General features: G+C 45.6%; 1 protein-coding gene across 2 annotated transcripts in view; it reads left to right on the top strand.

Annotated features, from left to right (window-relative positions):
- Positions 1 to 787: 787 nt before the first annotated feature.
- The window catches only part of CIITA (class II major histocompatibility complex transactivator), a 79947-nt gene continuing 66782 nt past the window's right edge, over positions 788 to 13952 (top strand). For both annotated transcript variants that reach the window (XM_083153356.1, XM_083153354.1), the window contains exon 1: positions 788 to 859. In XM_083153356.1, coding sequence (XP_083009482.1) covers positions 853 to 859 — 7 coding nt within the window. In that variant the 5' untranslated portion in view covers positions 788 to 852. The remainder of the gene's footprint in view (positions 860 to 13952) is intronic.

Here is a 13952-nt window from a genome sequence, read left to right as displayed (position 1 = left end):
TATGTAAGTGACCCCCCTGTGTGGGTTTCCAGTGTAATATTTTTTGACCAACGCTGTTTAACCCTTGCAGGACACCAGCTACTTATTCAAAATGATGACATCTGGGACCTATGCCCACTTTACTGCCCTATTACTGCCCAAATTCTTGTTGGTCAAAAGAAATGGCAAGTGGGTCATATGTAAGTGACCCCCCTGTGCGGGTTTCCAGTGTAATTTTTGTTGACCAATGCTGTTTAACCCTTGCAGAACACCAGCTACTTATTCAAAATGATGATTCTGGGACCCATGCCCACTTTAGTGCCCTATTTCTGCCCAAATCCTTGTTGGTCAAAATAAATGGCAAGTGGGTCATATGTAAGTGACCCCCCTGTGCGGGTTTCCAGTGTAATATGTTTTGACCAACGCTGTTTAACCCTTGCAGGACACCAGCTACTTATTCAAAATGATATCTGGGACCCATGCCCATTTTTGTGCCCATTTTCTGCCCAAATCTTTGTTGGTCAAAAGAAATTGCAAGTGGGTCATATGTAGGCAACCCCCCTGTGTTGTTTTCTGCAGTCAAATTTGTGGTCCATGATTCATTAACCCTTGTAAAAGTGATTGTTCTGAATAAGAAGCTGGAGCTCGAATAAGAAGCTGGCCGAATAAGAAGCCAACTTCAGCCTCGTGCCCGGGCTACGGAGTTAAGACCAAATTAATCTCACAACCCCTGCCCGACTGGTAGTAATTGGACTGCGACTTGCGCATGCGCTGTGTGCTCGCTCCGGCTGAGTGCTGCTTGGGAGAATTTAGAACGAGCACGGACTGGCTGCATGGTGCGCTCAGTGACTGCTGCTGCTGCTGCGCTGCTCTATGAGAGGTAAGGAAATAAACTTTTATTACAAAGTTAGCAGGCAGTTTGGCTGGATTTGTCCATCTTATATTAACTGTGCAAACCTGGTGATTGCATGAAACCTTATATGTGCTACACGCTCTGTATTCTGCTGTGCATGTACTGTATAAAGGGGAGAGACGGTTCCTTATAACCGCACTGCTGATGGATGTAGTCACTGATCCACCACTACAATAACAATGTAACATGTAACATATAACAATGTCCTCGTGATATTGGGCTCATCAGAAAGTTTAGGAGAACTCAAACTTTCTGCTCTCTTTCTGTCACCGCATTGGAAGTGTCTCATAGGGGTATATTAAGTGTGGTTCCCAAACGTTGTTTTATGAATCATGGTACCATGGTACAAGAATTGTTGTCGCGGCGCCCTTAGGACACATGTTTCTTTTTGAGAAATTCAGGAAAAAGTTTAAATAAATGAAAAACCATCAATAAATCATGGTGCTAAAATGTCAGACAAATAAATGTAATTACTTCTGGTTTGAATGTTTTTGGTATAAACAGAAGTTCCATATGTTTCATTATTTTATAAAAGGGGTAAGTGTACTATACTAAGCAATTGGTTTATAATAACGGTGTATATGTACTGTACTATACAATGCATTTATAATAAAGGGGGATAATTATTGTACTATGCGATGGATTGTGAAAACCCATGATTTTTGCCGCTTTTGGATGTCACTGAATTCCAGATGATTTTGATCCAGTTGCCAGAGCAAATACATTATGGTCCTGATTCTAAGCAGCTGGTGCGACTCGCAGGCTCTGGTGCCATGCATCACATTGGACCTGCTGTCAATCACATGCAATTTGGATGCTTTTTATGCAATTGATTGCCCCAATCGCATGGAAAAAAAATTGCATGTGAATCGCCCTAGTGTGTGTGGGCCATAGTCTAATGTATCTACAGGAGATTCAGATAGATCTTTTCTAGGTCTCTCTTTAGGTGAGTTATACAGTATGAAACATTTGGGAGCCATATCATGGAGATTTCCATATCACAGCCACTACTGCACCTTCCGGGATGCAGCTCTCAACCTGGTTTGCCGTAAATGATTGCTGCAATGACTGCTGCTTTAAAAAAAAAAAAAAGGGCAGACTCACACATAAGTTCTGCAACCAGGGCTGCCATCAGGGGGGTGCTATGGGTACAACTGTTCTGGGCCCTGCCACTCTGGCAGAGAGGGGAGGGCCTGGGTGTTCTGTTGCATTTTCCACTCCCACCCCCGGCCAATGGTCATCTCCCACCTTCATTTAACAGTGGCGGGACGTTGGTCGCCCGCTGCCACAGCCACCTGCATACCGCCCATCAGTCCATTTAATAGCGGTGGGTCGCCCACTGCCACTGTCTGCTACACAACGCCCACTAGCCTCCTTCATTTACATGGCTGCCAGTCACCCACTGCTTGGAGCCCTGGGGCCCTGAATATTTTGACAGTCCCGGGCCCCTCAATTTCTGATGACAGCCCTGTCTGCAGCTCCAGACATTGGAGGCTATTACATTTATCCCCCTGTCTCTGATTTTGAAGATGCAATAGAGAAATAATAGTTAAAATATATTTATGCAACGTCACTCCACTCTTGTTAGAAACTTTAGTAAATCTACTTTTTACAGTTGATTGGACAGCTACAGTATGTATAGAAGCTGCTGACATACTGTGCTGTGGATTTCTGTACATGTTAGTTAGTTATTCAGGTATGTACTGTATAAGAGCTTCTGATACTGTATGCTGTGAATTTCTGTACATGTATAGTTGCTTATGCAGCTGTGTATAGGACCTGATGGTACATTATGTATTTCTGTACATTTAGCGCTGATTGGACAGTTATAAAGGAGCTGCTAACATTATGTATTTAGGGTCTACTCTGTTAGTCCCACGATCACGCTGCAGTTAGCACAGATCTCTCTCTGTTGGAGCCTGAGAAGGATATCCACGTTACCTGCCCTGATTGCAAGTGCCACAAAGCTGTTAGCACTTTATTGAGATCCCGGATTCTATAGGCCAACTCATGGTATCTGGTATTTTACCACACAAGGAAAATAAGCCCTAATTGAATAGCCCGAGGCGGTAAAGCCTGTGGCTACCACCTTTTTCCCCTCGTGGTAAATTATGGCAGCTAATTGCATACAGCCTTTAGGAGCCCATTTACCATAGGATCGCGTTTATACAATTCAATCTGGCCAGGATCTTCCGCCCAGGAATGCATTGCTATATGCGAACCTGTAGGGGCTCTAAAGGAGACGTTCCCTGCGATCTGTGCCAGGGGGTTTGTAACTGCGGGGATAGTGCTGACCGCACTGCCCCGATGGCAATGCAGTAAGTAGCCCATTGGCTACAATGGGCTACTGCCATCTTAGAAAGGTGGTAGCTCCGGGACCCAATATTGGTACATCGGGCAGCATTGCATCCCCCCCCGGAGATTCCTGCTGTGGTCCCTCCGTCCTATAATCGGTAGGTACTAAGGGGTAGATTTATTATAGCGGCGCTAAAAGCGCCGCTATAGCACTTCCTGCTTCGCCTCATTAGCAAGGCGAAGCAGGAGGGGAGAGCGACAAGATGTTTTAACATCTTGCCCGCCAAAGCGGGGGAGCGCTAACTCCCCCCCTCCGGCGATGCCTCCTCCAGCTGACAGCGTATCAGTTAACACTGACGCGCTGTCTGCTTCTTCCTGGCCAGCTGGACTGCGCATGCGTGGGATCTCGCTACTCACGTGAGATCCCCAGAGCAGCTCAGAGCCAGCAGCAGGGACAGCGCTGTTTCTGCTGTGGGCATAGGGCATCGCCACCTGCAGCTGCCGAAGTCTATAGCTGCAGGCGGCGGTACGGGCAGCGATGCTGACTGTTCATTAATTAGGCAGGAGGCAGGCATGCAGTACGAAATATCATAGCTGCGCTATGCCTCCTGCCCTGCACTGCCGCACCACCCAGCAGGTGTCATAGATCAGGGGAAGCACTATCCTCTGCCTTAACGCACAGGGATAGCGCATATTCCCCTGATCGACACATCATAAATCTAGTCCTAAATCTTTTGCGGCTTACTCCTCAAAATAGGTGTTTTGGGGGAATTAGCCGCAAATATTCAATAGAAAATGGGCTGCTTAGAGTTAACTGGCAAGTCTGTATAGAGCTGCTGGTATATTGTAGATTTCATTTTCTACGTCACGTGCTTTATTTATTCAAATCACTTGCTTTATTCACTTCCGATATACATTGCCCCCCTTAGAATTGATTTGCAGATACTTATAGGTGCTTCTGGCATATTATGCGGTTAGAGTTGATTGGCAAGTATGTGCAGAGCTGCTGGCATGTTGTGGATTTCTGTACAGATTAGGTGGTTTCATTGGCATCATATCATGTGAAAATAGAAGGACGTTAATGCATGTTTAATCAACAACTTTGCCTTCAGAGAGTTTGGGATTGGGGATTTCCAGTTGCTGGAGCTGTATCACAGGCATGCTGCCAAGTGAAAGTAAAAGTAAGATGCTGCTTTTATTAATAGATTACATAATAGTCTATCTGGCAGGGAACAGGATTGGAAGTATGCCCAGGCAGGGACAGAGCCGCCTGATTTCCTATAAATTGTCTGACTTACAGGATAACTGTGCAGCACCAGACTGGTATGTCATTGTCATCTTGTATATGTTTGGGTGTGATGTATGTGTTATTGTGCCAGTTTATTAATAAAACATCATTTTAAATGAACACAATGATCAACACCATGTATAGTTTTTTTATATCTATTGTAAGTATAATAATTTATTTCCTATAACTAACGTGATATAAAACCCTGTGTGTATACTGCTTTATGCCATCATGTATTAATCAAAAAAATCTTAAACCTGACGTATTATGAGGTTTACTGCAATGCATTTGGTTCCTGGGGTTGGGATCATTTGGTCTACAAGAAGTTGGTCGACACGGGTCTAGGTCGACATGGGTTTAGGTCAACAGGTCATTAGGTCGACACAAGCATTAGGTCGACATGGTCTAGGTCGACAGTCGACATGGGGTTTTCCACTGTTTTCCTACCCGAATGTCAACACAGTCGACATGGACACAGGTTAAAGTGCACCGCACCCCCTCGCATGGCTCGCTGTCAGGCACACTATTTTTTCTCCCACCATGCCCTAGTGCAGGGGTGTCCAAACTTTTTGCGACGAGGGCCAGATTTGGTGAGGTGAAAATGTGGGGGGCCGACCATTCAGCCTGACCTTCTTCTTTGAATCAATAATCACATCAGAATGGTCCCCCACTCTGCCCCCATTCACTCTATGTCCCCCAGCCTGCCCCTTTACTGTATTTCCCCCAGCCTGCCCCCATTCACTGTATGTCCCCAGCCTGCTCCTCCTTCACTGTATGTCCCCCATTCACTGTATGTACCCCACTCTGCACCCATTCACTCTGTGCCACAGCCTGCCACCCTTCTCTTAATGTCCATCAGTGCCTCCATTCATTTTATGTCCCCAAGCCTTACCCTCCTTTACTGTATGACTCCCATTCACTATGTACTCCATTCTGCCCCCATTCACTGTATGTCCCCCAGCCTGACCCTCCTTCACTGTATGTCCCCCACTCTGCCCCCTCCCTTCTCTGTATGTTTCCCAGCCCCTTGTGTGAGCCAGAGGACATAGAGGCAAAGCAGGCACTGCAAGGACATGAGATGCTTGGGCTCCTGCTGCTGCCCTCCTCCGCTCTGCATGTAACGGGAGCAAGCTTCCCCCTTGCTGCACCCCTTCCCCAAACACTGCTGTCACTGTGATTGTGGAGTAGGGTGATATACGATTGCAGCAGCAGGGGTAGGACACCAAACACATCTGACTGCAGTAGACAGCAAGGTAAAGGCACGCTCGCCGGGGCCCCACCTTTAGTGTCCTGTGCTGTGCTTCCCATATCTGATGCTCTGTCCACTTCCAGCTGGAGGCTGCAGGCCATTGAAATGACAGCATGGGCCGCAATTGGCCCCCGGGCCTGACTTTGGGCATGCCTGCCCTAGTGGATGATAGGGCATGAACTATATATCGCCTGTCGGCACATGTCATGTCGACATGGACACCAAAACGTAGCACTGCGTCCCCTCGCTACGCTCACCAGGCTTCGGGCACGGTGCCTCGCTATGCTCATCACAATATTTTATTCTCCCACTACGCCCTAGTGGATGGTAGGGCATGAAATACCGCCTGTTGGCACATGTTGGCTCAAAAAAACTGTCTAAAACCCCATATCGACCTTTTGACTGTCGACCTAACTTGTGTTAACCTCGTGACCTGTCGACCTAGAACCATGTTGACCTTGACCCCTGTCGACCTATACTCATGTTGACCTTTCCTCATGTTGACCCAATGCTTGTCGACCATCATGTTGTAGACCAAATGACCGTATCCTGGTTCCTGTGGACCCCAAGCACAGCACTTCCCACAGGATTCCATGGAGCTGTGCCATGCATACATGTTGCAAGCTCAGGAAAGCATAACGTTTATGAGTTTCGGTGTAAAGCTGGCCATACACTAGGGTCGCCTGTGATCCCACCTTGTGCCGCCTAGGGAGGTCTGAAGTCAATAGATCATACATGGTCCTTTTGCATATGATCTATTGCAGAGGTTCTCAAGCTTTGGGTCCTGACCCCAAAGTGGGTCCCCACCTGCTTAACATGGGGTCACGACTCCATGTTGCTGACCATCAGGCTGATGACTTTTCTAATCTGTCATTGATTCAAGGAGTCTGAACAATCTGTTGAATTGTCTGTTATATTAGACTCCTCCCATCACTGTGTGCCTCCACAATGCTACTATGTATGTGACATGATGACCTTCTGCATCAAGTTGCTGGGGTCCCGTAAATATTTTTATTGTCTGATGGGGTCCCAGAGCTAAATAGTTTGAGGAACCCTGATCTATTGCATACGATCACAGCCAAGCCTGCCTGGTTTGGCTCCGATCAGAAGGATCTGTCCTGCTGGAGGACACGGTCATATGTCAGACCACACTTAGGTCGACCCTGGAAGGTCGACTGGCCCCAAGATCGACATGGGCCAAAGGTCGATATGACTTAAGGTTGACATGGGCCAAATGTCGACATGGGTTTAGGTCAACAGTCATTAGGTCGACATGAGTTTTTCACTGTTTTTTGAGCCGACATGTGCCGACAGGCGGTATTTCATGCCCTACCATCCACTAGGGCAGTGGTTCCCAACCTTTTTTCTCTCCCATACCCCTTGATTACGCTTTTCATTGATGAGTACCCTCTCCTCTCAATTTAAAATATAGACAGTACGAGTGGAGTAGAAGTGAGTGGTATGTGTATCCTTATGCATGTCCTTATATTAAGGAGTAACGGACAGGAATCGTGCCCTTCCGTGTCTGGCCGCTGGTTGTGTATTGTCTCTAGGGTTCCCACTAACACCTGTAGGATTAATGCTGCTGCTTCCTGCACCTGTGTCAGCGCAGGGCAGATGATTACTGATGTCTGAGGGCAGCACGGGAAGCTCCCATTGGATTGCTGGTCAGGCAAAATCACAATGAGACGCTGATGATGCTGATGACGCTGAAGACAGAACCATAAGTGACAACATAGTTCTTCTCCAAAGCAATGGGTCTTCTTCTGCCATCAAAATACTTTTTTTTTATCTTCCGCCATTACCAATATTATTTTCAAGTATCCCCAACTGGTCTGCAGAGTATCCCCAGGGTTACTAGTACCCCAGGTTGGGAACCACTGCACTAGGGCGTGGTGGAAGAATAAAATAATGTGCTGAGCGTAGCGAGGCACCGTGCCCGAAGCATTGCGAGCGAAGCGAGGGGCTGCGGTTGAACTCCAACTGTGTCCATGTCGACATTCGGGTAAAAAAACAGTGAAAAACTCTTGTCGACCTAATGACTGTCGACCTAAACCCATGTAGACCTTGGCCCATGTCGACCTTAAATCCTGTCGACATTGACCCATGTCGACCTTTAACCCTGTTGACCTTGGGGCCAGTCGACCTTCCGGGGTCGACCTAATGACTGTTGACCTAAGTCTGGTCTGACAGATGTACCGATTCCCCTGCTGGCGGTGTGACTCATAGGCTCCAATGCGATAAGAACGAGATCTCATCAGACCTTGTTATGGATTTGGGTGTTACCCACCGTTGGAGTCCGGAGACAGGGACGTGAGGATGTTGGTGTGGTGCTGCAGGAGGCAGGGAGCTGAAGATCAGGCGCAAGCCCGTAGCTGGGACCGCTGTTTAGGATGGCCACAGCGAAACCTACACTGACTGTTGAGTCCCCCGGGCAGATGGAATACCCCTGCAGAGTGCTAGGCTTCGCCTGTAGCCGCCGCATTCGAAAGAGCCAGTTACGCCAGCTCTAACCCCGATGCAGCCAGGTGTTATGAGGTGACAAAGGGTAAGCGATCGCCAGGGGGTATCACAAGAGGACCGTCTAACTACCAGGCCTAACTGGGGGAGAACCCCTGACTGCCGGCACCTGGCCAAGAGCGGGGAGAAGCACAAAATGAGGGAAATAGGGAATCTCGGAATGGAGACTCTGAGACTATGATTCCCCAAAACAAGGTGCAGTGGATAAAGGGAACAACCCCTGCCTGACAGAAGCTAGGGCGACAGACAAAAATAAAGCAGAGGAAAAGACAGGTACTTATGTAACTACCAGATAATGGACCCACGGAGGGGCGCAGCCACGGTGGGCCTGAGGTGACAGCAAATAATAACCAGGCTCCAAAGGAGCACTTACATGACCCACAGGCAAGGAGGGTAATGGGAACAGGCACAGGGACAGCCTGGGTCAAGATGAGAATCCTGCAGACAGAACAACTAGGGAGCTTGGACAAATAGAGAGAACTCCAGGGACAGGAACAGAAGAGATCCTGGGACCGGGTATGGGCGCTGAATGCTTGGGAAGCAAGAAGCTGAGCTGCAGAGGATATATCCTGGGATCCAAACAGGAGACTGGAACAAGGGACCAGGAAGCGTGGCTGCGAGCAAACAGAAGTTCCCTGCACATGCAGCAGGAACTTAAACAGAAAGCTATCACTGGCACAGATCCCCAGGAGAGCATGGCTTATAAAGGCCTCAGGTGATTGAAACAGCTGGTGGATCTCCAGGCTGCTCCTGATTAACGAGCTAATACCTCACAGCCTGTGAATAATAGCTCAAAGAACACAGGGCTGTAATGGCAACAGACCTACCACTGGAGGCCACCAGTGAGTCAAAAAGCCAAACAGAAACAAAACAGCCCCCCCATAGAGGGAGAATAGAATGTGCCTGCAGCGTGGCGAGCGCAGCAAGCCCGCAAGGGGCTTAGTTGCGCTCACCATGCTGTCTGGGTCCGGCCAGTTGGGATCCCGACGTCGGGATAATGACTATCGGGATCCCGACTGTCAGACCCCTATAACACACCCCCTCTGACACCATGTGGCAGTTATGTTAGACTCTGTTTCAAGACGAGTGTTCTGATTGGGTCGTGGAAGCTCCTATTCATTTCAGTGACATTTTCCCCTATGTGACCTGCCATTTGTAAAGCTCTCCCAATGTAAAATGTAGTATGTCGTGTTACATGAGGGGGTTTCTCTTTAGTTTGAGGATGTTTTGGATCAAACAGAACCTTTCATATGGATTTGTAAGAAATTTGCATCTCTGGTTTTTGTTGTATAAAGAATTTTGTCATTTTGATAATAGAATTTAATGTCTGTTTAATGTGTTTTTTTTTTCTCTAATATTTTCATGTGCACTGTGGTTGCTAGTTGACTTTGTCTGGCAGGAGAATTTTGGAACTTGTGGTTCTCCAATTGCCAGCATGTCCACCAATCCTTAACATTGGGCATTACAGGTACCTTACCTATAGTTAATAAAAATATTGTTTCTGTTATTAAAAATAATTTATGGTACTTGTTTCCTAGCACGGCGCCCATCGCATTGCATACCATAAGGAATACGATGGGATGCGATGCGATACGATGTTAGCCGATGTTATACAATTTTAAATTGTATACCATCGAATTGTATGCCATTGTATGGCATATACAATGGTATACGATTTTAAATTGTATAAGCACCGTAATGGGTGTTTTCAATGTTAAATGTGCCCCTATAAGATAAATATTTGTATAAACACCGTAATAGGTGCTTACAATGTTAAAAGCACCCCCACGCCACCCATATTATCAACACCAACCCGAAGCGTGGCGAGCACAGCGAGCCCGCGAGGGGCGGCGGTACGTGAGGGGCGGTGGTACGTGTCCTCTGACCTTTTCATACCCCCACTATCCACGTTGGCGTGGAGTTGATTTTATATAGTGTGGCGAGCGCAGCGTGGCTCGCGGAATACATGTGAAGTAATGCGCGTCACCTCGCGGGGCTCGCTACACTCGCCACGCTTCGGGCTCGCTGCGCTCGCCACACTATATAAAATCAACTCCATGCCGGCGTGGATATTGGGGGTATGAAAAGTATAGGCTGTTTTTATATAATAATAATAATAATAGTTAGTGTTCATTCTAGCACCCGCTATCTTTGAAAACCTATGCAGTTCCTCTTCCCTGCCTGGGGTGTCGCTGTCTGATGTAGTGCTTCTTGCACAGTGTGGTCTGTATATCAGCACTGATAAGCAAACCAGACCTGTGCTAGAAACACAACAGCAGACGGCGACACCCCAGGCAGGGAAGAAGAACTGCATGGGTTTTCAAAGATAGCTGGTGCTAGAATGAACACTAATAGTAATAATGATAAAAATAATAATAGTTCTCTAATATAGGTAATATCATTAAAAATAGGCTGTTATTAAATAATAATACGTTATTATATAATAATAATAATAATGTTAGTTCTCCATAGTTAATATCGTTAAGAATAGTTTGTTGTATGAAGAACTATTCTAATGATATAATGTTGCACAGTACTCACAGATATACATATTGATACTTTATGATGTCCTAGAGCAGCGGTTCCCAACTTTTTTCTCTCCCGTACCCCTTGATTTGGCTTTTCATTTAGGAATACCACACGAGTCAGCGCAGTGCAGATGATCGCTGATGTCTGAGGGCAGCGTAGGTAGCTCCCAGTGGATTGCTGGTCGGGCAAAAGCATAAGGAGATGCTGATGATGCTGCAGACAGAACCATAAGTGACTCAATGTTTTGTCTGCATGGCAATGGGAGACTTCTTACGCCATTGGTAGACTTCTTCTTCTGCCATTACCAATATTATTTTTAAGTACCCCGAACCATTCTGCAATGATCCCCTAGGGGCACAAGTATCCAAGTGTGAGAACCACTGTCCTAGTGGACAGTTGGACCTCTCTGTTCATATAAGAAGAACTGCATACTCCATACACTACATCCAAAGTCACATGTAGGTGCATGCATGTCACATCTTGTGAAAATGTAGACTAACGCATTCAGCGGCTGCTTCTGATGAGAGTGTATATTGTATATTTGTAAGCTTTGTGCTATTCAGAGTCATGTGTATTGCTGGGAAAGGAAAGCTTGTTTCTGATAGGTTTTTGCACCAAACTTGAAGTTGGTGCAAGTTCTAATGATGGTGACATCTGCGGACATTAGAACTGTGGACGGAAAAGACTTGAACTTTCAGATGCACAGATTTGCAACTTTGGTTAGATTGTGACATTAGCATAGGAAAGTGAGTGCAAATACTAGAGAAAAACAGCTGCAGACATATGCAGGTATCGCCCTCGCCACATTGTATTCTATCTATAGTTTAAGTCTTTCACATGCTCCCACCTTATGTCTGGGTACACATTAGGCCGATATTGGCCTTATTTTCTGTATTGGAACGACAATTTGTGAATATAGCATAATGTATATGCCGGGCTGCGCACTTCCATGGGTACTTTAGGTACCCCCTCTACCACCAGCCCCATGCACTTAAAATATAGAGTAATTTGGACACCTCAGCCCGTGCTCCCTGCTTGTCCCCTGTCTGTCCTGCTCTACCTCCCCTTCCCCACCTGCCCTTTATCATGGCTTCACTGCAGCTTCATCTCATCCTGTGCTCCCATCCCCCTTTCTTTATCACTCCCCCTTTTTTTAAACGATAAAAAAATGTTTTTAAATGTCCACGTCTTTTAGAATTATCACAGAGATATTCAAACTTGATTTAGCATTTTTGTTAAAAATAGATACATTGAATTATATCCAAAATGTTATTTTCAAAATTATATATTTTACAGTTAATTATTTAATTAAAATAATTACAGCCATGTTAATAAATAATTAATAAATGTTGGTGTCAAATGTTTAAATAGGTTTGTTACTAAACACGAAGTGGGAAATAAGCCGTATTTTAATCATTTGCTACATATGTTGTCCTCTTATGTTTTACTAGTACTTAGATATGTGTAGACATGCATGAATCGTTCTATTTGCATAATGTCTTATTTTAGTGACTAAAAGATATGTGAGCGTTAAACACATTACTTGCGGGAAACACAACATGACCAAAATATTATGCTCTAAATGGAAAGTTATTACGTTGGAGGAAGTGTCTGTGTCCGTGTATTGTGTTTCAGCCATGCCACTAATTATTTTAATATAGTTTGAAATGGTACACAATCCTTAAGACCCATAGACACTGGGTGACTGAGCTGAAAGCAGCTATTATGTCTTTTGAAAAGTCCACCCACCAGCTCAAAAGCCACCCAGTGTGTACGGGGCAGCGATGAGCAGTCCGCTGGCCTGGCCGCTCATCTAAAACGGGTAAAAAAATGCTCAGTGTGTTTTCCACCATCATCGGTCAGTATACATGCTGGGCAAAATCACCCAATGTGTATGGACCTTTAAAGATTGTAAGGCCCTTATGCATTAGTGTGATACAGGCACTTTTCATGCGATTGCTACACATTGTTGCGACAGACCGCATGAAAAGTGTCATATCCACAACCCGCAATGCTCATTCTAGCCAATTCTAACTTAATATAAAGCTATTACCTAATTGTGTTGTGAAATAACTGCTGAATATAAATATGGTATATGGATATGCGAAGAAAGAAAACAAGAATGTCTGTTTGTGGCGCACTAAGTAAACAATGATATAAAATGTAACTGCTGTACAGTTAACCAGTGATCCAGACTATGGCCCAAATGCACTAAGCTTCAAAAGTGATAAAATGGAGAGCAGCCAATCAGCTCCTACCTGACATGTAACAGACTGTGTTTGAAAAATGTCAGGCAGGTGCTGATTGGCTGGCTGTTTATCACTCTCCATTTTATCACTTTTGAAGCTTAGAGAATCTGGCCCTATAAGTGCTGAGATCACAGTAGAAATAGAAGCAGAGGCTCTGAGTAACTTAGGAGGTTATTCTGGTTGGTGCATTAATTTCCGAATTCTTTCGGAGCGGACCGCACGCCACGCTGTGCGTACATCGTACGAAGAAACGCCCACCGGTCCTCCGCATTCGGACGGACTCACACTTTAAGAAGAGGGCGTGTTTACGGACGACATCCAAACCTTGCATGTGCGGTGGACACACACATATTCTGCACGGTCTTACAGCATCTGCACGGTCTTACAGCGTCAGAACGGACGGGAACCTGCCCGTACGCACCGATGCGGTGTATTAACGCAAAACATACTACTATCATCGGAACTCATACATCACACACGACACACTTATGCAATTAGGCTACCTCATTAAAAAGGGATTGTTTTTAATGGTCATCTATTATTTTTCGAATTGATAATTAAACACTTTACAAATTTTTCATTTCATCCCCAAATGTGTGCTGTTATTGGTGAATGAAAAAGTGACATGGATATTTATATTAGTGATAGCAAGTTCTGTCCATTGCTTGCAGTGTAAATGTGTGTACAAAATGCAGCCGTGCTTTCAGCATATATTTGTGTGTTTTGTAATGGTCCATTTAAGCTGCAATGGTTCCAATTGAAGCAATGACAAGAGTGTAATTAATGAGTAATGAGTAGAGGAGTGGATTGTATTGTGTTCAGCTGACATTGGTTCAGGTGCGGCCGTACTAATTGGGCGTTCCGAATGCCTAGCGCATGACCGAGTGGTGTCCGCAAAGCAATACTTGCTTATGGAGACCGCATATTTTC

This window comes from Crinia signifera, chromosome 7, assembly GCF_055691185.1.
Source record: "Crinia signifera chromosome 7, ASM5569118v1, whole genome shotgun sequence".
NCBI lineage: Eukaryota > Metazoa > Chordata > Amphibia > Anura > Myobatrachidae > Crinia > Crinia signifera.
This window is presented reverse-complemented; position numbering and strand designations above follow the sequence as displayed.